At 35.6% G+C, this 24589-nt stretch overlaps 2 protein-coding genes across 2 annotated transcripts in view; one reads left to right on the top strand and one right to left on the bottom strand.

Moving 5' to 3' along the window:
• Window positions 1–145: 145 nt before the first annotated feature.
• LOC117991706 (probable peptidoglycan muropeptide transporter SLC46) lies at window positions 146–6253 on the bottom strand. The gene is made up of 5 exons (XM_034979306.2): window positions 5093–6253; window positions 4713–4814; window positions 3707–3928; window positions 1434–1590; window positions 146–391 (listed from the first exon to the last, which is right to left on the bottom strand). The coding sequence occupies exons 1-5, from the start codon at window positions 6042–6044 to the stop codon at window positions 292–294; spliced, it is 1533 nt and encodes a 510-aa protein (XP_034835197.1). The 5' UTR covers window positions 6045–6253; the 3' UTR covers window positions 146–291.
• A 12502-nt stretch (window positions 6254–18755) lies between these two features.
• The window catches only part of LOC117991713 (probable peptidoglycan muropeptide transporter SLC46), a 28096-nt gene continuing 22262 nt past the window's right edge, over window positions 18756–24589 (top strand). Inside the window, exon 1 of the mRNA XM_034979314.2 lies at window positions 18756–19956. Within this exon, the coding sequence (XP_034835205.1) occupies window positions 18984–19956 (973 nt within the window). The 5' untranslated portion in view covers window positions 18756–18983. The remainder of the gene's footprint in view (window positions 19957–24589) is intronic.

A 24589-nucleotide genomic window follows, 5' to 3' on the forward strand; every position in this document is an offset into this window, starting at 1 on the left:
ATCTCTTGAAATGATTTCCACATTTCACGGCACGGCTTTTCGCCGATTGTGTCTAGCGTCTTTCTGCCTATTATTTGTTATTTCTGCGTTTTTTAGCATTTGATGATTTAAAAAAAAATAAAAAAAATTGATTTTATAAGAAATCTTTATTACTTACTAAGATAAACTGGTTATTAAGAATATTACATTATTACTATATCTGTACATTTTGTTCTACTAAGTAGACTTTTCATATTAATTAATTCGCTTTTGAACCTATAAATATTTTTAAAATTACTCTTATTTTTGTTTTCACAGTACGGTGACTGCGTTATCGTGTGCATACATCCCCTTGGCATCAGGATTCTTAACCACATCCCTTTGTTCTCTCCGGTATATCGTGTAAATAATTCTGAAACAAATACGTTTAATGTTTAAGCTGATTGCTTACTATGTGATGTTTGGAGTTTCTGTACGTGAATCAGAAATGAGGAGACCCGTAGGAGAACCATAATAACCGACATAGTTCAACGGACATAACTTCCATTGGCAGGGCACATAGTTCGAAAAACCGATAGACAACTATTAAGGCGAAATGGGATCACAAAAGCGAAATGTATGGAAAAGTCTAGGCCGTCCGAGCGCAAAGTTGCAAGGTTTTATAAATATTTATATTTAAAATTCTATGTGCTCTGTTACCATAAAATAATACCGTATTCCCTTGGTAGGTATATTAAACGTTGAACGTAAATACGAAAGTTTATTGAAATTGGTTTTATCAATCGAATAAAACTGGGTTTTCTCCTAATGATCTTATAAAAAATGCGTCCTACTTTGGAGAAACTTCGCGATTTTTTTGTATCGAGCCAATTGTGAAAATCGTGTTTTGTTTCTCGTAATTCACTAAAGAATATCTTTAAATTTTAAAATATTAAATAATAAATAAATATTTCTAGAGTCGACCCCAACTAACATGGGAAAAGGCTAGGCTATAAATAAACCAATTTGTAGCTTTTCAGGCCAAAACTTGATTCTTTAAACATCCGAAATGTGTCTCAACACCTTTTTTGGGACGCATATCGCCTTAAGTAGGTAGGTATTCTGTGGCAGTACACGCGCATGCGCGCGTTTTGTATTTCGTGTTTTGTCTGGTGGGGGGCTTCGGCCGCGACTATAGTTACCACCCTACCGGCAAAGCCATTCACCAAGCAATTTAGAGTTCTGGTTCGATGCAGTGTAAAAACCAATCAGGGTAGGTATGGGTTCAATGAAACTGCCACACCCCTTCCAAGTTAGCCCGGTTCTATCTTAGGCTGCTTTATCACTTACCATCAGGTGAGATTGCAGACAAGGGCTAACTTGTATCACAATAAAAAAACCTCATGCATTGTTCGTGTTTCAGGCTTTCTTCCGCCCAGACGAGTTTTAGGAAACTGCTTGAGAACTCTACTTACGCGAACACAAAGATTGCAGGCACAGTCATCAATGCGCCGAGAAGGTAGAAGGCTCCAGGAAGGCTCTCCAAAGTGTTAGAATAGACTTTGCTGTATAGTGGTGTATAAATGACTGGTATTATAGCTTCAACAAATCCGATCAGTGAACACATTTTGCCTGGAATCAAGAAAATAGTAAAGATTTTTAAAAATACTGTTTATAAGTTATTATTAATAATATAAGTGCCCATATTATGTATCTAGTCGGTATCTCTTCGAAAGTATTATCAGATTCTATTCATGCCTTGAACAACGTAAGAGAAAACTACGTGGGCGCAACGCAGACCAGTAGAGCCGAGGCGAGGCGACTTTCTTCATTACAACGTGTTACAACTTAAACTAAGCTTTATTTTGCTTTGGTACACATCGCTGTATTAGTTCGCGGTGCGCATTCTCCTTGTTTTTTTTCAATAAGTATACCAATAAGTATCGTATGACAGTCGTATGAGAGATCGGTAGTTATCAAAAGACTCGACGCCACTGCGCTACGTCTGTATGCGTTGGCCTTTAGAGTAGCTTCCTATATTAATTTACACAAATAAAGATTAGCTTTGCAAAGCAGTGATCAGCCATAAAACATGATAGATTCATTGGACATTAAGATACATTACAAATCATTCTAACATTCAGATATCTTTACGTGAAATCCGGTTTTTGCGGTTGCCTGGAATTTACTGTTGGATCTACTAGACACACTGTTATTACATCTTATAAGGCAAGTTTTTAAGGATCCTCAGTTTCAAGAAGCAAAACCATAGTTACGTCATATACGTCTTTCTCTCAATCTTTGTCGTGAGAATCTTAGATTAGGAAATTAAATCGGACATTAAAGAAGCTATTGCTCAGCTGGTTCGTCTATTTTTGGAACATGAAAACTATCACAAAAAAATTGCGTACCGCCGCGAATAGGATCTAAATAGATTAAATTCATAGAATAGTGAGGGAGAATGTATTCGACTGGAGGGACAACGTTATTTCAATAATTCTTGGACAGGATTTTTTTGTATTACCATGACTACGGAACCCTACCTAAAGCGTGCTCTAAAACGCATTTGACCAGTAATTTTATAATCCGTTTTCATCTTCAATTGAGCCTCAAGGTTTACTAGATTCTGTTTCATCATCTACTCTTAACAATATACCTACCTACTTACTTGTAATTATTTTAACTTTTTGAAGAGGAAGATAATAATTATTAAGGAATTCGCTAGACAATTAGGTACACAATTTTTTTTTAATGTAAGTAGGTAACTGTAAACAGATTATGCTATACCTATACCTATCCTCGCTTAAGTTTTAACACCACGTGTACAAAATGACGTATCACGCGCCATTTTAACTCTATGGGTCAACTGTCATATCAAAAGCTATTAAAATAAGGACCATAATGGTACTTTTGACATGAAATTTGACACATAAAGTTAAAATAACGCGTGAGAAGTCTTTTTTCACGGGTTATACTTAGTAGTGGGTTTCGGACTAGAAGAAGTTCATTAATTGAGTTGCCCTTTCTATTTTAAATTATCCTCTCTGTGGCTCTTCCATTCTACGTGACATTGGCGAAGTGCATTGTGCTGGTGTAGCATTTATAAAAGCCATAGAGCAAAGTTAGAAGAAGGAATGAAAAATAGCAGCATGGTAGCCATCAAACAATTCAAACCTCGGGATCAGCATGTAAGTATAACCTAGGTACCTGCAAGTTGCTATAAGTCCCGCAAGTTGCTAATGCGCGTAGCCACCATTTTAGTGACGTCAGCACTAGACTGAAGTTTATTTTTATTTCGGCTGACGTCAAAATGACGTCATTTCAACAAATTCTAATTCTAATTTTGATGTTTACGAGACATGGTTTCAGCACAATAGCAATTTGCGGGATATATACCTACTGATTATTGAATAGGTACCTAAGTACTTTTTTCAGAATTTAACCGAAAAGTTTTTCGCTAAAGTTTAATAAAGTTGCTAATTCGGTCTTAAGTTAGAACTTAGGTGACTCTTTAGAGCCTCAATAGCTCAACGGTTGGAGAGTGGACCGAATTCCGAAATGTCGCCGGTTCAAACCCCACCCGTTGCACTATTATTGTCGTACCTACCTACTCCTAGCACAGGCTTTACGCTTAAGGGGTATATCAGTCTTGATTTGGCATAGCTAATATTCTTTAAAAAAAAGTATTACTTCCGATATCAAAATAATAGTTGAAGCTGTTGAAGTTGTTAAAAATGTATGTACGTACCAACTTTTTCAGGCGCCACAACTTTAGTACCCAAGGATCTAATGATTGTAGTACCAGAGTTTCCAAACAGGTCAAAGAATGGGCCTGAATAGAACCATGATCTATTAGGAGCCAGTCCATAGACACAACTAGATACCACTTTGCACGTGGTTGCTATGATACCAATAAGTGCATCATGCATCTGTAAGCGCTTGCTGAAGAGAGTCACAGCGATTATCGTTCCTGAAAAAACAATTGAAAAATATTAAATATGTATTAAGTCCCGCAAATTGCTATTGCGCTGGAACCATGTCTCATTAACATCGAAATTCGGAAGAGGTAGCTTGCATTCTGGAAATAGACATAGGCGACCTTTTTTCAAAAGTCAAAGACTTCCCACGAGATTTTTAAAAAACCTTAATCCACAAGGACGAAGTCGCGGGCATTCTCTAGTATATTATAAATATATTGTGAATCTCATCAAAATAAGTGTAAATTCTAAACAGTATATTTGATAGTGCATATTTTGCCATTTTTATAGGGCACATTGTATTCCGATGTCTGTTATTACAAACTAAATTAAATAATATTTGGACAGCAAGAAAAGTATATTTTTTAATGTGAAAATTATGATTCGTTTCATGTTTATCGTTTACTCGTGAAAATAAATAGGTAAGTAGATAAATACTATTTTCTACATGCACATGTATGAATAATTGTTTAGTAAATGACTCATAAAGCTTTTGCCATTCTTAGAAAAAGGCATATCCTAAATGAATTTAATTTGCATGGAATATTTAAATTTAATTAACTTTTGATTCGGTATTTGAAAATGAGTCATTTACGATTTAACCAATGAGATCCTGTTTGGAATTGATCTAAAGCTTCTTTTCTTTTTGTTAATCTTTAAAATTATACCTATAACCGCTTTATCATAACTTTATGAGCTAATACATAATATTATTTGTCTGATTTTAAATAAATCATTTGATTTGACATACGTTATTAAAATATGTGAAAAAATTACCAATTAATCCCATCAACACGGAATAGGTTGAAAACAAGCTGAAATCCACTATGTCCATACTAAATTTCTTCAGAGTATATAAAAATAATACAGCACTTTCACCTAGAATAAAAATAAAAATAAATTGTGCATACTAAATCACTAAACGCTAAAAACATCGTTGTGCTTGCAAAATTCGCTGTGACTTTTTAGAATTCTCGTTTTGTATGCATTTTGTTGCTCTAAAAGGAATGTGTCTGCGAACCTGATTTTTCGGCATTTATATTGGTACAAGAAATAACATTTTTCAACCTAAATTTAGTAGTGCGATTTTTAAAAACTTGTGGTTTTCCACATAGCGGAATTAGCGACCATAAATGTAAACATTTATGAAAACTTACCAAAAACTGGGCCCATGACAACGATATGAGCCAAAACAACCAACCATATTTGGATTAACTCTCTCTTAGGTGACAAAAATAGAAGTGAAAGTGTGTCCCAAGCATTTTTTGGATTGAAAAATTTGATCAACTTCTCAAACACTGTGCCCTCCATGGGTACATTCTTAACGTCGTGTATTCTAAGGCACGTGTAAATAAATCCGAATGCATAGAGAGCAGCACATATTCCAAAAATTCCATAGTAACCAACTGATTCTGTTAGCACTCCACTTATAGACGATCCCAGTGGTATTCCCAATGTTACAATCACAGCTACACAACCCATTCGAAATGTCCGTGACTCCAATGTTGTTATATCTGCTATGTAGCTATAAGAACCCATTAAAGCGATTGAAATACCCCCAGCGAGCGCAGAAGGTAAAGCTTCTATCAACCCGGTTACCCACAAAGGCCATTCCAAAAAGAAATAATTTGCCAGAATCAATCCTATCGAGGAAATTAATTCCCCTAGAACTGGAACAAGCATCAGATACTTTCTGTTTCCAGTTGTATCACTCCAAGCTCCAACGAACAGAATTACTATCGCTGGAATGCCACTTTGCAGGGGCTGCGTCCACGCTGTCATATCAGCTACCATAACCTGAGCTCCACCTAAAGCATCTATCGTCAAGTTATCTTCAGTATTTCCAGAAATAGCTTCCGAGCAAATATATTCTGAGTAATTAAGATCAGCACGACATGCCTTTTCCATATTCAGTTTTTGAACCGCCACAGCTGATATAATGTTAGGTAAAATGAAACAGAATAAAAAGGGTTCCACTGTAAAGAATTTAAAAAATGCTTTTATCCTATCCTTTACTGTAGGCACAAATACAGGATCATTCACCACTTCACCATTGTTTTTAGTTTCTTTTATGTCACTTAATTCAGTTTCACTTTCTTTTCCCACCATTTTAATAAGATTATGTTTATTTATACTACAAATTAACTACACATTTTTATCACGTGTAATATTTTAGTTAATAACGCTGTCAAGAAACTTGTGTATCAAGTCCGAATATTTGTAAACACGCAACCCAAATGACTTCTAGCGACTTTGAAGCTCTAACAAACTTGTTTCCGTCTGAATATAATATAACCAATTTAAAAACTCCGTAATTATCTAACGACGTAATATCCTTGACGATGACCATCATGTAAGTCAAAGTTCAATCATTTCTAAAATTGTATTTTAACTTTAGATTTGTTTTGTAAACTATTTCATATTTACGGTTATCCGGAAGCTTTAGTGTACTAAGTAACTAAATTACTGTAATTGCGGTACCCAATGCGAAATATTAATGTTATTTGTAACATTTTGTAATATTATATTGTACTTTGAAATAGTGATTCTATTTGTTTCACATAGGTTATAGTCAAGACCTCCTAGTTCATACTGTCAATATATTACATGCCTACTTAGCTCTATTTAAAAAATCCGTAGCCTTATTTGCATACACATACTTACTTAATATTTTCAAGATGCTTATGTTAAGTAGGAGCGGGTCAATAAATCAAATTCATATTTTGAATACATGTTCATTTCAATATAGGTACATAGAGATGAGTATCAAATGACTGCTAATGACTCTTTATATTTATGAGAATAAAAACTCTTCAGACAACATTGTAACTACCTATTCAACTGGTGCGTGTTGCCAGTGACGGTCATAAAAAAGCTCAGAGTGACGCAGCGGGCGATTTAGATAATTAGGTTTTTTAAGTGATCAAATCAGGAAGATCAGGTGGTCTTCTGCCGGCTATTTCCCGCCGAATTATGAATGAAGGAGGTCGTACTTGCTATTTTTCGTATATTGCCAAAATACTCCAACTTCCGCACTTCTACGTTTTCAAAATTTTAAGGTTTCTGAACACGCTTTCCGAAGTTTACCCATATTCAATAGGGAGACCAATAAATTCAAAAAATGTTGTAAGTATCAGTACGTATAAAAAGATGATCATGGACAGACCTTGTTCCCAACGGCGCGGTGGTAAATGTGTGAGAGCTTTTAGCAGTAACAGTAATAATTATGAGTAGGTACTTATTATTATACTGTAGTAACTTTGGTACATACATTGTTTTAATAATTTACCTCATTATTATTGCGATGTAATAACCTAACATGTCAATATTAAAAAAGCTAACAGAAAACAACAAAGACACTTCCATATGAATTAATTTTTGTGCACGTTCCTCTACTATTTATTTAATACTTATATTAGTCATTTAATATGGGGGGAATATTAGTCATTTAATATGGCTAATATTCTTTATAAAAAAAAAAATACTAGTCGATGCCCACGACTTCGTCCGCATGAACTATACAAATTTAAGCCCCCTATTAGGGATTGAATTTTCTACAATCCTTTCTTACCGGATGCCTACCTCAAAATACCTAGCTGCATGCCAAATTTCAGCCCGATCCGTCCAGTAGTTTGATCTGTGCATTGATAGATCAGTCAGTCTGTATGCTTTTCCTTTTATATATTTAGATTTTCTCTAAATGGAACAAGATCAGAATAAAACATAATCTAGATAAATAAAATAATGACTTATTTGCAAATGTGCGCAACAATAAGTTCACCAATAAATTTGAACCAAATTACAGTATTTTTGCTATTTAATTATATTAAGCTAAAATATTACTAAAATTGAGTATAATTTTAATTTATCTTAATTCTTGAAGTCACGAAATAAACGGATTTGCTCATAAACAGCCTTCAAAAGTTCAAGCAACTGTCGGAAATCCCCTAATATTAAAACCTACATATGTCAAGTGGAACGTACATAAGTTATACCATACGGCTCTTCAAAATACAGTATTCAGTATTCGGACTATGTAAAAACGAATAATTTCTATTACGAGTATTTACTACGTAGGTAAGAGAATTCAGAAGTTTGGACGAAATTAATCCAAGCTTTTGAACTTTTGGATTCATACTTATAGATAGATAGTTTACTATTACACTATTACATAAAAATTATCTATCTCTAGTCAGGTGTTTATCTTTGTAACTAGTTAAATTTCTAGTCGTTTGTCTGGTTTTCCTACGGATTTTCTCTATGTTCGCTAGGTTTTACCTCTCTTTAATTTTGTTTGGGCTGTAACAAAACCTTAGTATTTTTCCATTCCATTTAAAAGTTAGTTCCTGACTGCAATCTCACCTGGCGGTAAGTGATGATACAGTCTAAGATGGAAGGGGACTCGTACCCTTATACCGCTCTCTACAATATGGCATCGTAGGACTCGACCGGTAAGGTAGGTGGTAACTATAGATGAGGCATCCTTAAATCCAATAGCTTAAGTAATGTAGGTCCTAGGTATACCTAGTCCGCGACAGGTCGAGGTGGTAATCGGGGAGGGAACGTGCCGCATACCCGCACAGCCCCCGCGCTAACCGGGTGCGGGTGAGCGCGGGTGTCGTGCGGGTGTGGGGCGTCCCCCCGCTTCACACCCCGATTGCCATTACAACCTGTTGCGTACTATACAAACGACCTAATTATCTGTTAACATAGTAAAGGAGGGACTAGATTGTGACGTACTAGTAAGACAAATTAACTATGTACCTACAAGGTTGATAGGTACAGCTCTAAGAACGAGAACTAATTAAATTATTAGTCCTTTGGGCTCATTCCTACGTCACTTTAAAGCTGCTCCAAGCTTTTGTTCTGCCTAGAATCTAGATACGCGCGTCTAAAATTTAATTAAATAAATATAGGCAGCTCTCATTTAGTTAAGTTATTACGTAAGTACCTATATTAATTATTAGTAGGCACTAGGCAGAGGCAAGCTGTGCTAGCCTAGTAGTTAGGACGTCCGCCTTCTAATCGAAGGTCGGGGGTTCGATCCCGGGCATGCACCTCTAACTTTTCGGAGTTATGTGCGCACGTCACCCGCGCTATCCTGATAGGCATAGTACGAGGTGGGGGATGCCCCGCACACCCGCACGTCACCTGCGCTATCCCGCACCGGTTGGGCGCAGGGTCTGTGCGGGTGTGCGGGGTGTCCCTACCCCGATTGCTATGTCGACCTGTCGCGAACTATAGGTAGGAATACAATAATTTTATTTTTTGTAAGTACAACTTCTTTTTAACTTGCAAAAATAGAGCTAAAACCTAAAATTTTAAATTTATGATAAATGCTAATAAAAGCTTTGAAAGTACATTCTTAAAGTCCACTAAAGCGACATTGCCGTAATTAATTACCAGGCGCTTTGCTTGTGTTACTGTTAGCTATCAGATTTTTCAACTATGTAGTTTTTTTCCGTGGCTTTATTTAAATAAGCATCCGCTGTAGTAGGTACTAGACAATTTTTATTTTATTTTATTAGTAAGTACTAACTGCTTTCAAAGTTAGCTTACTTGAATAAAGCTATACGCTTAGGGAGCGAATAGAAATTTGAAAAGTTTAAAAGATTCTATCAAACTTTAATCGCCCAACAACAAGTTTGTTAAATATAACGTGTTTGTCAAATTATTTGAACGTCTGCAGTCGTGTTTGATGCGTTTGTCAAACAAACTACGTGTTTGGAAATTTGTTTGTCAAACATGCTTGAAGGTGTACGGCTGCGTTTGTCAAACAAACTACGTGTTTGTCAAACATACTACGTGTTAGGCAAATTTGATTGACAGCGTGTTTGACAAACATGTTTGGCCGTTTACGGGAGCACTTTATATGTAAGATTAAAATATAAATGTGTATGGTCGCTTTTAGACCTCATCTATTCAACGGATTTTTTTTAAAAATCTTTATACCTTACTATAGGTTTCAAAAATACATTTAATGTTATAACCCTGTTCTACAGGGTGTAACCAGAACACTAGCAAAAACGAAGACAGGTGATACTACTGATGATTACTGATATGATAACACTAGAAAACGCTATATTTTGTACATAAAATATAAATATAAAATCCTATTTTTTGTAAAAAAAATCATACAATTTAACGCGGAGCGGGGAAGCGGAGCGAAGAAGCGGTTAAGCGGATGGGCCTCGAAGAATCCCGTGGGAACTCTTTGATTTTCCGGGGTAAAAAGCTCATGTCCTTCCCCGGGATGTACCAAATTTCATCAAAATCAGTTAAGCTTTTGGGCCGTGAAAAACTAGCAGACAGACAAACAAACAGACAGACACACTTTCGCATTTATAATATTAGTATGGTCTATGGATTACATTATTATAAATCAAGTAAGTGTATCAAATAGGAATTTTCCATCATTAATACCTATATTAATAATAATAATTTTACGGTGTAATATTAGAAATTATCTTGAACTATTGTTCGTAAATAGCCAAAACGTCATATTTACACCAAAGAACGCAATATGAAATACGTTTTTACGTGCTTCCTCGCTAATTACATTATCGTCATGATAATTGAGTCTTATATTAATTTAGGACCTTATACGAGTATGTGTGGAGTTTTTCTTTTTCATAATAAGTGCCTAATAATAATAAGAGCTGATGCCCGCTTGGTCCGCGTGGTTTTTTTTTTAATCCTGTGGAAACTCTTCGATTTTCCGGGATACAAAACCTATGTCCGTGCCCAGAATGTAAGCTAACTATCTGCTAAATTTCATCAAAATCGGTTAAATTGTTGGGCTGTGAAAAGCTAGCAGACAGACAGACTTTCGCGTTCATAATATTAGTATGGATATGGATTATATTTACCGATTCCAGGATATCTCAAGTCTTAACACTTCTAGGCCTAAATAGAATACTTGACAAATTATCATAGCATGGGGCTAGTTAGGTAGGATGTATCACCTACTTTAATTGTAGTTCCCTGTACGCTCGGTGGGGTGCATCGAATCGGCACAAAATTAACTCATTTTGCATGACACACCTCTTCCAGCGTACCTACTTGTATAATACCTACGTCCATTTCAGTGCCTATACGACGAACGAACGACAATAATATAGACCAAAAGACATTTTTAGGGTTCCATACCTCAAAAGGAAAAACGGAACCCTTATAGGATCACTTTCTTGTCTGTCTGTCTGTCCGTTTGTCCGTCTGTCCGTCTGTCTGTCAAGAAACCTACAGGGTACTTCCCGTTGACCTAGAATCATAAAATTTGGCAGGTAGGTAGATCTTATAGCTGACATTTGGGGAAATCTGAAAACCGTAAATTTAGGGTTATTTAAAAAATTAAATTGTGGTCATGAACTAATAGGTATTTTCAACTTTCGAAGTGAGATAACTATATCAAGTGGGGTATCATATGAAAGGTCTTCACCTGTACATTCTAAAACAGATTTTTATTTATTTTTATGAATCATAGTTTTTGAATTGTCGTGCCAAATGTCGAAAAATACGATTGTAGTACGGAACCCTCATTGCGCGAGCCTGACTCGCACTTGGTCGACTTTTTTTAGAACCAACTAATATCTATCTATACTTTCTTTCAAATTAAACTTCGAGTTTGGAAGGTAGGTATAATAAACAACTTGTGCATACTTAATAAATATAAATTAAATTATTAGCATGAGTAATAATTAGGAGATAGGTATGGATAGACATTATACTCCTGTAAAATTTTCCACTAAACAAAACCTAGGTACTTAATAGAATGTTAATATAATATGTACCTAGGTAATTCTGACATAGTAGGGAATGCGACAAATACAGGTCTACGTAAGGCAGTGGTCCGACCGCCGACGACGAACGAAAAACAAGTAGAACTAGAAACTATAAACGAGTTGGCGATCAGCGGGAAGCGAGTGTGTAGTTTCGATAGCTTTGTCGCCGGGCTATAAGCGGTTATTACAAAGTATACATATATTACAAAGTACTCTGTGCTCAGTCCTGTGCAAACCTGCGCGCGCGTTACACGTGTTTACAACACAACAGCGAGCGAGCATCGCTGAGCGAGTTTATTTTTGAAAGATCGTCGCTCAGCGACAACACTAGTAAAGCGAGTCGTCGCCGGCAGTGTGAACAGTCAGAGAGCAACTTTTGATATATGCATCTCTTTCGTTTACACGGAATGTACATTTATTGTGCGTTTCTTGAGAGAGAAAATCACCGATAGTCAGTCGTATTTTCGCCGGCGCGGGTCGGACCACTGCCTAAAACAATTACCGCAACACGTTTAGCGTTAACGACATAGGAAATTAAATATCAATAAAATTTATAATGTTTTGAATGCAAAAAATTTACTTGCTTCTTCGATTTGTTTTTACTTAAATGAGATCTAAGCTTTATCATAAAAATCCCTTAGGGCGCTTCCCTACCACGTAAATGTAAGGATGCGTAGCGAGGAATAATTTTCATACTAAGACTTGTCCGCACGGATATAGAATTTTAAAAATTCCTTAGGAACTCTTTGATTTTTCGCGATAAAAAGTGTCCTATGTCCGTCAACGATACAAGCTATACTCTACCAAATAGATGATGCACGCCACTTTATCCAGCCGCCCCAAGAGCTGAACATTGGCTGATAAAGAGAGTGTATGTTACCCATTATGCAGCTAAAACTACAAATCCATCTCCTTTGCGCTTTTATGCAGCTAAAAGAGAAATTGTGAATAAATATTACTCCAATGCTATATTATTTCGATATTCTGCATGCAGTGTTTACTACACTAAGTGACATATCTATTTTTGAAGTGAAAAGTTAATTCATTTTCGGTAAGTGAAACTTGTATTTGTTTATTAGTGTCTGAAATTTGATAGGAAAGCAAGTTTATCGTCAAATTCAATGTTCCGTAACTAAGAAATATAACTGTTTTCTTGGAAATTCTATTATAAAATGGATTGTAATATTATAAAAATGCCAGCAATTTCTTAGTTACGGAACATTGAATTTGACGATAAGCTTTTTACTTATAAATTATTAAAAATCTTTTCCAAAACCAGTAGATATTTTGCAGACAAAATAAAAATAAATAGTAAATATCATAAAATATTATAGTTTAGAACATGGAAAATGGTGGACAAGCAATGTGAACCGTTATAATGCTTTAAGAGCTATATTAAGGTGCTAAGGGCATATTAATCAGCAACAAGCTGATACGAGTAGCTCCTGTGTCTAACAAGTCAGCCCTAGATCGATGTAGAGCTTGATAGTCGGTAACATATACGACAAAGCCCTACCCAATGAACAGCTGAATAATCTGTCAAGGATTAACTTTTAGGGGTCCGTGGTGAACGCTTGGACATGAGATAATAAGTCGGTTACCTACTTTTTAGGTACTCGTAGTCTATAAAAGTTATAATTTTATTGCACCTATTAAAAAATCGTGGATAAAATAGATACAACACGTCTGCCGTGCACACTATTTAATTCGTCATTAGTTTTAATACTTATTATAACTTTATTTCACAGGGTAATTCACAACTGGACGCAGCAGCTGGTACAAGTGATTAGCTCGGAGAACATGAACACTCTGATGATCAAGCTTTAATTTTGGATAAACTCAATACAGCCATAGAAAATCAAACAAAAATTGCCCTCCTTGTCGGTACAATTGGATGAAACAAATACCTCAATTACTCAGCACTATGAGCAGCCAGTAAATGTTAATCTGCTGCAGCGGAAGAAAGAGAAAGCTCCAATAGAAAAATACCAATAACCAGTTTTTTTGAGTTTTCTATTTTTTTAGGAGTTTTTAATTACTAATAATAATTAACTTTCAATATTATTGTAGATGAAACTTTTATGTTCGTTCTGTCTATTGTTTATGTAAAAATGAATGGAAATTAAAGCCTGAATATAACCACAAATGCAGTTTATATTTCTTAAATAGCACCTAAATATTACACATACTACGTAACAATGGAACGAAGTACTGATACAATGTAGCAAAGTATAGACCAAAACTCGTTTTTAGAACTCAAAGATTACCGTCAATGTTTATATTTAAAGAAATTGTATCTGGAGCCTCTTTCCAACAAAGCAATATTTTTTCATAGGAATTAATATTACATGATTGCGAATTCGCATTCTTCGATTTTTTTAAGGAGATTTCTCTGGGTATTAAAAAAAATACGGAACCCTCGTCTTATAAAATTTGCACTCTTTCATGGCTCACTTAACTTGCGGTTATGGTTCATTGTTTCCCTTTCTCTGATTAAATGCCTACGGGAGTACAATTATTCAGCCCAATAGGCTACTTGACTCATATCTAATTCCGTCCAATAAATGATTATTTATTATAGTATTTTTGCTTAAGACAACGAAATATATCAATAACAATTATTAAAAACGCAGGATGGATATAAATCCAATTTAAAAAATACAGTTTTTATTTTTATTTGAAGAGAAACGCTGTCAGCCATGATGTGACGTCATTAAATATGTAAACAAAGAAATGTCATCCCTATGTCACGCGGGGACTAATAGTATCCAATATATAAATTTAGAGTCCTGACTAACTTATATATCAACGCACAGCCTAAACATCTAAACAGCTGGTTCTAGATACATGAAATTTGGTGCGTGGTTCTTTGTAGGTAAAGAGAAGGTATCCACTAGGAAAGGATTTTTTGAAATTCCACCCCTGAGTGGGTTAAATGGAGGTTTGAAATTTATGAAGTCCACGCGGGCGAAGTCACGAGCATAAGCGAGTTTTTATATTTCTAAAACTCATAGTAAACGTAAAAAAATATCGTTTTCTCTTTATAAATTGAATAAGTTATTAAGTAAGACTTACAACAAAGTGATCTTTGCAAAAATAAATTTGGGTTGAAGTCGTTAGTCATATAGGATCCCTTTAAGCAAGTCTTTGCGTGTTACGTATATTTATTTCACTGGGCACTCTAATCCACAACTTTCCTGTGGTCTTTATCGATGCTTTTTTACATTCTCGGATGATACAATAACGATAATTACTATACTTTTCATGTAAACTAGTATAGAAGTCATGTTTATTAAACTTTGGGAGGTTATACGTGTATTGAGGTTTTTAAAGAATTCCTTGGAAACTCTTTGATTTTCCGGAACAGAAAATTGCACGTTCATCCTAACTTGACGCGTGACTAATATGTTGGCACCATTGCTTGTTTGTTTTATTCCTGAATTCCTGAGGCCGGCTCCACACGTTGGCCCCAACAGTGGCCCCAATGTATGTCCACATGTTGGCCATAATACTAGTTCTGTCCCGTCAGAGCCAACGTGATGTCCGATACAGAAATCAAAATAATTGCTCTAAGCGCTTCTACAATACTAAGTGCATGTTATTTCTATTTGTTTAAAATTACACCTCTAAGAAGATGGTGGACGTACCCACTCGATATGAATTGCAACAAGACTGACGTTGGCGCCAACGTGTGGATGGATCGCGCGAACGTTGGCGCAGATTCTTATGAAAAACCGACACAGAATGGCCAACTCCCAACGTTGGCGCCAGTGTTGGGGCCAATGCTAATTTCCTGATCCACACGTTGGGCGAACAGCGTTGGGGCCAATAATAGGGCCAACGTGTGGAGCCGGGGTTAGAAGTTAGGGTTTATTATTGTGTGATTTGCAATGGTGCCAAGTGCCAACATATTACTCACACGTCAAGATACGATGATGAACGGAAATAGTACCAACATAATATTCTCGGTTGACAACAGTCATTCGTTTACAGAAATCATATTAATTAAACTACTTATCAAAATATAAGCTTACACAATAGAGTAGGTAATTAAGAGGTAATTAGCCGCAATAACGTGAAATTTGAACGTATAATTTCAACAATGCATCCATTGTAACGTGCATCAATATCAATGCACATAAAATCCTTGAATTAAATTTAAATAGGTACTTACTTATGGAAAATTTTGCAATAATATTATGTATTTGTTACAATGCTAATATTTACCGTTAACCTTAAAATACATCCGTATTCGTACTTCGTACAGTACCCGGCAGGAAATATTGTACATCGACCTTTAGAAAGAGACAAGCTGACCCGGCGAACTTCGTACCGCCTAACAGTCGATTCTTTAATTTTACCATAGAAAATTTGTTTTAGAGTAATGTTACCATCGTATATTGAAAAATATTGACATTAATATTTATACGTTACTAACGTCACTCAATTGTTTTGCCTTCCCGGAGCCCCTCCACTACCACTTAAACTTTATGGTAGGTAGGTATGGTATTAAAGTTCAAATTGACTTTTAACAATCTTTTGAAAAGTGTTGTGTTTTTAGACTTTTTTAGCCAATTTTGTTAAACTTTTCTCTCCGTAAGAACTATCCTCGTATTTCAAGGAACATTATAAAAAAAGAATTAGCGAAATCGGTTCAGCTGTTCTCGAGATTTGCGCTTAGCAACACATTCAGCGATTCATTTTTAGGGTTCCGTAGCCAAATGGCAAAAAGCCACTTTTTTCCGAAGCTATAAGAGGTATACTGTTGAAACTTGGTAAGTAGATGTATTCTGTGAACCGCATTAAGATTTTCACACAAAAATAGAAAAAAAAACAATAAATTTTTGGGGTTCCCCAATCACCATACTTTTATTTTTATTTTATTTATTTTGTTTATTTGAAAGTAATCAACAGCGTAAATACATAATTATTATTTTAATTTAAATCTAGGTATAACAGAAGGCCAAAAGAGATTACTTAATATTATAATTAAACTATTTTAACAGAATAGAGTTAGAATAAATGTACAATGTGGCTAATTCCATTGTACACAATCTCTAAACTAAACTAAAATGTCACGCCTAAATCTATTGCTATCCCTTTCATAATGTTGCTTGCAGAAAAGGATAGCACTAGATTTAGACCTGTTAATTTAGTTTAGTTTAGAGATTGTGTACTAGAGAATCGGCCCCAATAATAAAATAAAATTACAACAGTGTGTGTATGATTGTGTGAGTGTGTGCTTTAGAACTGAAACTCATTTTTTTTATCAAACCCATACGTGTGGGGTGGGGTAGGTCTTCATAAATGATATTGAGGTTTCTAATATCATTTTTTTCAAAACTGAATAGTTTGCGCGAGAGACACTTCCAAAGTGGTAAAATGACTGTAACTTCTAAAATAAAAGAATGATAAAACTAAAAAAATATATGATGTACATCACCATGCAAACTTCCACCGAAAATTGGAGGAAATATTTGTGCATTTGTGTAATATTGATGTCACTCGGTTATTTTCGTAAAGGAGCATGCTCACGTCTATAGTGGAGCGCGACAGGGTTGAACAATTCAACATGTAAGTAGATCTCGATCAAATTTCAGGGTCATTTGGTGTCTACCACGCCTATCATTTATTGGTTTTGAAAAAGTTCCATGTAGGATTTTGTCATTCGTTTTTTAATATCCTAGCGTGCACTACCGATAGATAACGATGCACTAGTTTATTTGACCCAGGACCGTCCATACCTCAATTGGGTATTTGCCTTGACAGACGCGACGGACAGCGGAGGCTTAGTAACAGAGTTCCGTTCGCACCCTTCAAGTGCGGAACCCTAAATATGCTAATGTGAATTTAAACCGAGTGGGTAAGTAATATAGATAGGCGATGCGTAGGTACTGTAGCTGAAGGTGTGGTGCAATGAAGAACCAGCTACATATAGTGATGTTTATTTTACACTTTACAATTGATATGTTATATACAATACAGACGGGCTCGCGAGCTTTATATAATACAATGGTAGAAGATGTTGACGTGACGAGCGGATGATAGGGAATGTGAAATCTTGTAACGTGCGTGACCAGGAGGATTCGCTCCTCAGATACCAAGACCGACACATCACTGTCGAGCACCGAGCTCCAGTTTTCTTGATTTCGTCTGTTATATTAATTGTGTTTATCCTGAATTATATCTTGTAAATATGTGAGCAGCCGTTTCATTCATACTCCGTGCTACCACAGTACCTACCCAATTCTGTTTTCATCGTAGAAAATAGAAATATGACTCAGGTCATTCGACGCAGGTTCTTAGGTTCTTTTTTCTTCTTTACGATAAAGTCTATGTACACGAGTCTCTATTAAAAAACCGGCCAAGTGCGTACATGTACGGGAGCTACCCTAAAAAAAAATATTTATCAAAATTTTATTTCACCACTTTGTCGGCGTGATTAATGTTTACCCATGCCAAATTACAGATTTCTAGCACTAATAGTCTCTGAGATTAACCGAGGACGGACGGACGGACGGACAGACAGACGGACGGACATGGTGAAACTATAAGGGTTCCTTGTTTACTACGGAACCCTAAAAAGATGTTTGAACTGGAATAATGTTTAAATCCAATTTTAGGAAAGAGAGCAACTTCAATTAAAAACCTTGGGGCACAATTGCTTTTTTACAGCTCATTCACAAATTACATCCAGTGTCAATGGCATCCATCTAATTTATTTTTAATATTATCATTACGCAATTTTCATCTTGACCGACTTTACAAAAAAATTAGGACGAACATGTACGTGACGTCTGCGTAGTGCTTTGATTGAAACACGTAGTCAAATTATCTCAATTAATGTAAAAAAACCTTAGTCGAATAGTTTAGGGTAGGTACTAATTCATGTAAGAATTCTCAAGGCGACCTATGGGAAGGTTGCGGTGTTAAAAGTGAACGTGCTACTCAATTTCAGTTTGTTAATAAACTTCAGCGGAGCAATATAATATTTACAGCGAGATATAATGATGGAGTAAAAAGTAACAGTACCCAGCTGATAGGCACTGTAGTCGAGTTCAAGCTCTCAAAAACAGTCGCAACGTAACTACTTAGCGGCCAATCATAAGCCGCACGCGCCAGTGTGCGGTCGCGACTATTAAATTAAAAATCGGAATAATATTTTGTCAGAATAAATAACCCAAGCATTACGTTAATCAAAATAAAAGTAGAGTTTGCGTAGTATGCTAAAAGCAAATGAACTGTATATTGGCAATCGGTAATCAAGATGACGTTGCGGGTCGAAGTGCCCGAAAAGATTTTCAATATAGAACCATGCAAGTGCAAATCGTATGAGAAAGAAATAAAAAAATCTGAAAAAAAATTCAGCGGCAGGTTGAAGGAGTTTATTAAAAAAACATGGTCTCTGAAATCAAAAGTGACAGTGGAACCGTATGTAATATGTTATGTGCTACCGAGTGTTTTAGCGGGATTAGCTGTACAGAATTTATGTTTAGAAAAATCATGCCTAGTAAATTTAAAATACGACGAGGAGACATGCAGTCACATTATGCAAGGTCGAACACACAATTACACAGAGCAAGAGAAGAATGTTCAGAAGATGGTAGCGGGAATGACAGCGTGGAGCTTCCCTTTACAGACAGCACTGCCTGGAATTTTAACCCTGTTTGTTGGGGCTTGGAGCGATCGCACAGGGAACAGAAAGAGCTTCATGGTGTTCCCAATTTTAGGAAAACTTTTATCATGTTTTGGCATCATTCTGAGTACAGTATTCTTTCTCCAAGTGGGCTTAAACGAAACGGCCATAATTGAGGGCCTGCCTCCAGCACTAGCCGGTGGTCGTGTTGCAATGACAATGGCGGTATACAGCTATGTCACGGATATCACAAGTGATTCTGAACGGACTTTTCGTTTAGGGATTATCACAGCTATATTGACTCTCAGCAGGCCAATTGGGCTAGCCCTTAGTGGAATAATGACAAAACGTTTTGGTTATTACGGTGTTTTTACTGTAGCGTGTATTTTCTACATGACTGGTTTTGTGTACATACTTCTAAGACTCAAGGAAAAGAAGAAGAAGAATATTGATGACGACGAACCTGAAACGGTGCTCTCCATGTTTTCGGTGCAAGATTTCGCGGCAACTGTGAATGTAGCATTCAAACAGCGCGAGGGCTCACGACGTTTGCAAATCGTTTTAGTTATGTTTGCGTACATGTTCATCGTAGGACCGGTTTTAGGTAAAGTATTTCTATTTTTATCCATATTAATATTATAAATGCGAAGGTGTGTCTATCTTTCTCCCTGTCTGTCTATTTGCTAGCTTTTCACGGTCCAACCGTCGTTTAACCGATTTTGACGAAAGGTTCAGCGATAGCTTGCATCCCGGGGAAGGACATAGGCTACTTTTAGTTCCGGAAGATTTCCACGAGATTTAAAAAAAAAACCTGAATCCACACCGAAGAAATCGCTGGCATCATCTAATTAGTATAGAGTACGAATATCTACTTAAGTATCATTCCGGAGACGGATGCAGGTAGCCTAATATCCGTCTCCGGAATGAAAGCTCTTTGATTCATCAAAGGTTTGTCGCTTTGTGATATTGATTAGCGAAACCTTGATTGTACTTAGAACACAACTTAGCAACAGTTTACAACTTTAGATCATCCATATTATCCATATTTAACATTATAAGTAAATGTGAAAGTGTGTCTACCTGTCTGCTAGTTTTTCACGGTTTAACCGATTTTAACATAATTTGGTCCAGAGATAGCTTGCATCCTGGGGAAGGCCATGGGCTACTTTTTTTCCCGAAACATCAACGAGTTGCCACGGAATAAAAAAATGGCTTATTATTCCTACGATCTCTCGCACTGCCAAGGGTCACTGCTAGCGATCTCTCATATAGAGATGAGTGCTTCCCTGTCCACTTTTACTCTCTTTTCTCTTTATTGTAAATGTTTTTGGTACAAATAAAATACAATAAAAAATATAATAATATAATGTTTTTCATAATCAAAATCTGACGTGTGTGGATAAATTGTTGTCGTAAAAGTACACCACATGCGCTCGCATCGCTAGATTTTATTTTCATTTTATGGCCGAATGTAAATTTCCTTTTCCCTCGATGTTGATGTGCTATAAACCTGTAACAAATATCAAGGCATAATATCAATCGAAAAAGTGCTCTTATCAAATATGTATTTGCAGTCTTGAATTTTCGATTTGTGAAAATAAAAACCAAATTAATTACTCGTAGCATCCACTAACTATCCTTTTACTTAATGTTATGAGGAAAAGTTAAAGGCATTGGGAATAAGTTGGTAGGTATTGCTACCTATTTGAAGAAGGAAGCACAGACCCGATCATTCTTCTCCAGTCATTAAAAAATTAGTAGAGCTTCTAAAATTTCCTAAGATTTCTAGTTTAATGTGGAAATTATCTCGCATTTTCTACGAACTTTTGGCACGAGGTAGAATAATAAACCACAAGCAATCATTTTAAAATAAATAGTAAATGCTTTTGATTGTTTTTTAAAACTATTACAGTGACACAGATTAAGGTTAATTTATTGTAGGTAATTAGATTGTGTGATAGAGTAAAGAGTTCATTGCTTACTAGGCGAACCGCTTGAATAGGTTTGTTTACTTTAGACAAAGTAATTATTATCTAAGGTTAAAGTCCATACCTAGTAAAAATGTATAGTTAATAGTTATTAATTAGCTATTTGGATATTGCGGATAACAATAAAAACAAAGATGAAGCAAGGATTTTTTGTTTTGGCTGACCTAGGTAGGTACGCTGAAATTATATTTTTAAATAGGCTTCACAGTAGTTGACAAGCTCTTTGATTCATAAAATATTTGTCCAAAGTAAAGACTAAAAAAGATTCCGACGAATTGAGAACCTCCTCCTTTTTTTGAAGTCGGTTAAAAAGGCCTGTTTTAGAGTTCCGTACCTCAAAAGAAAAAAAGAAAACTTTATAGGATCACTTCGTTTGTCTGTCTATCTGTCGTGTCTGTCAAGAAAACTATAGAGTACTTCCCGTTGAGCTAGAATCATGAAATTTGGCAGGCAGGTAGACGTCTTATTGCACAAGTAAGGGAAAAATCCGAAAACCGTGAAATTGTGGTTAGATAAAAAAAATGAAATATGTTCATTATCAAATAATTTGTATTTTCAACTTTCAAAGTAAGATAACTATACCAAAATGTGTTATCATAATATGAAAGGGCTTTTTACTTGTACATTCTAAGAACGATTTTTATTTATTTTTATGCATTATAGTTTTTTACGATAATTCATATCGTACAAAATGTCGAATAAATACGACTGTAGTACGGAACACTCGGTGCGCGAGCCTGACTCGCACTTGGCCGGTTTTCTTTTTAATGTAGATAAGTAGGCTTTATGGACAGGAATAAAGACGGTGTTATCGATTATAATATATTATGAGTCATCTTAATATTATTATACGTACTCACAATAGTGTTTTACTACATCATAAAACTGTATGGTGTGAATAACTAAGTATAACATTGATGTAAATTATAATAATTGCGAGCATTAAAAATTTACATAAATAAATAATTCATATTAAAAGTTAAATATAGTCATTTTTCCGTCTTTTGTTGATAAAACTTAAATTCATTAACGATGTAGGTATGCGGTTAATCTTATATTATAATGGAATCTATTTTTAATGTTTTTTATTTTTCTTATTCTTAATAATAATAAAATTACAAATAATTTTAATTAATAGAAATAGGTTCTACACCTTTTCATTTTTGATTCACTAATATTATAGAAGGTCTTTGTTGATTAAATTGCTTTATTAGAATGAAATGAATATGCCGTGTAGGAACCAAAGGGGTCATGGATTTAATAAAAACTGCCTGCCTTTCCAGGTTAGCCAGCTTCCATCTTAGATTGAATTACTACCAGGTGAGATGGCAGTCAAGGACTAACTTATATTTTTTTAAATTCAGTTACAAGTTAGCCCTTGAGTGCAATCTCACCTGGTGGTAAGTGATGATGCAGTCTAAGATTGAAGCGGGCTAACAGGGGTATGTCAGTTTTTATTAAACCCATTGCCCCTTTGGTTTCTACACGGCATCGTACCGGAACGCTAAATCGCTTGGCGGCACGGCTTTGCCGGTAGGGTGGTAACTAGCCACGGCCGAAGCCTCCCACAGACCAGACCAGAAATTTAAAAATTATAAAATTCCAAACCCCTGCCAGGAATGGAACCTGTGACCTCCCACTAATAAGACCACATCGCTTACCACTGCGCCAGGTAAAATCTGGCGCAGTGGTAAGCATCTGAATAAAATAAAATAAAAAAATAGGTACGGAACCCTATTAATAAGTACGTACTATGTACGCTTCAAACACAAAGACGGTAAAAATATAGTACAGGCCAAATGTTAGGACATTGATAACTTTTAGATGTCAACGTGATCTATCTGACTAGGTGCGAACACAAACTGATAAGTAACATAATAATTACCAATTCAACTGAAGTAATGCTGTAACTCTTATAAATTGTATTTACGACTATAATAATGAAAGACACGTAGAGCAGTATTATCAAAAGAGGACAAAACGTATTTCTGTGCTGCTGAGATATCAGTACAGTCTTAACATTTCCTACATAGGACTTATAGAGAGCCTAGAGAGAGAGAGGCCGAGATTCTATAGAGCGTCACTACCTTCCTATTGTGACTTACCTCAGACTTATGTTTCAGGTATAACTAGATAGATTTATGTCTCTTACATACATCCGTCGATAAAGCCACAGGCTTGCGCTTGACGACAATCATGTTTATAAAATTGCGAGTCAGACTCGCGCACCGAGGGTTACGTACTACAGAAGAAGTAAAACGGCAAAACTAACTTTGTGTGTGAAGGTTTATTGTTAATATTAAAAAAATATGCTAGTTAGGAGCGTTGGTTTAATTTTTTGAAATTCCAAACCTCCGATTTTCCCCCTTTTTTTATCAACCTAAAAATAATTTTCAATTTTAGCATTCAGACTAATCTATAAATCTTCCTTAAATTTTTTTTAAATCCTATACAAGGATAAGGATAAGGTCGTGGTAAGAGAAGATGCAGTCTAAGATAAGGAAGGGGCTGGAAGGGGTAGGCAGTTTTCAGTGGCGTGCAGATCATAGAGGCATAAAAGCACTGCCTACCCTAGTTGAAATGGCTTAGTGCTCATTTTTCATGATGACCTGTCATTAAATAGGTAGTTAGCTACCTAATGCTTACCCTAGGTTCAAACCCTGTGCACGCCACTGGCAGTTTTAAAGCCAGAAAGATTTACCCTCTAACAAATAAACCTGGAATAGCGGTGGAATACTCTGTTTTGTCTTTCTCTGTCATCAGTAATTTGACATTTGAAGGCATAAGACAAAACAGAGTATAACTATTCCACCGCTATTCCAGGTTTATTTGTTAGAGGGTAGATGTATAGCTAAGCTATCTTTTTAGAAAGCTATAATATATTAATCTTATTCTTACCCCTTTAAAATATTGCTTCTATTTTGAATTTTAATAACATTGTCATTCCAGTATTTTTTTATTATGTTTTTTCTTAGTTATCAGTAAGTTTACAAACATATACTATATTATCTCCAAGGATATCGTTCTCAGTGGAATATCACTCTACTTAGTTTAACTTTAGCGGGTCACAGAGGTCTTGTTCTGTTTTTGTATATTCCGAAAACTATTTATGCTGTTTGAACAGGGAAGTAAAATGTAATTAGATTCTATTACGTCGTAATTCCTTAGTTAAATATGGCACAGTATATCAGAGTTCAATGGAGATCAACGTTCATTTATTTATATCTGCCGTCAGTAAATGAATCAACC

This window comes from Maniola hyperantus, chromosome 20, assembly GCF_902806685.2.
Source record: "Maniola hyperantus chromosome 20, iAphHyp1.2, whole genome shotgun sequence".
NCBI classification, from domain to species: domain Eukaryota; kingdom Metazoa; phylum Arthropoda; class Insecta; order Lepidoptera; family Nymphalidae; genus Maniola; species Maniola hyperantus.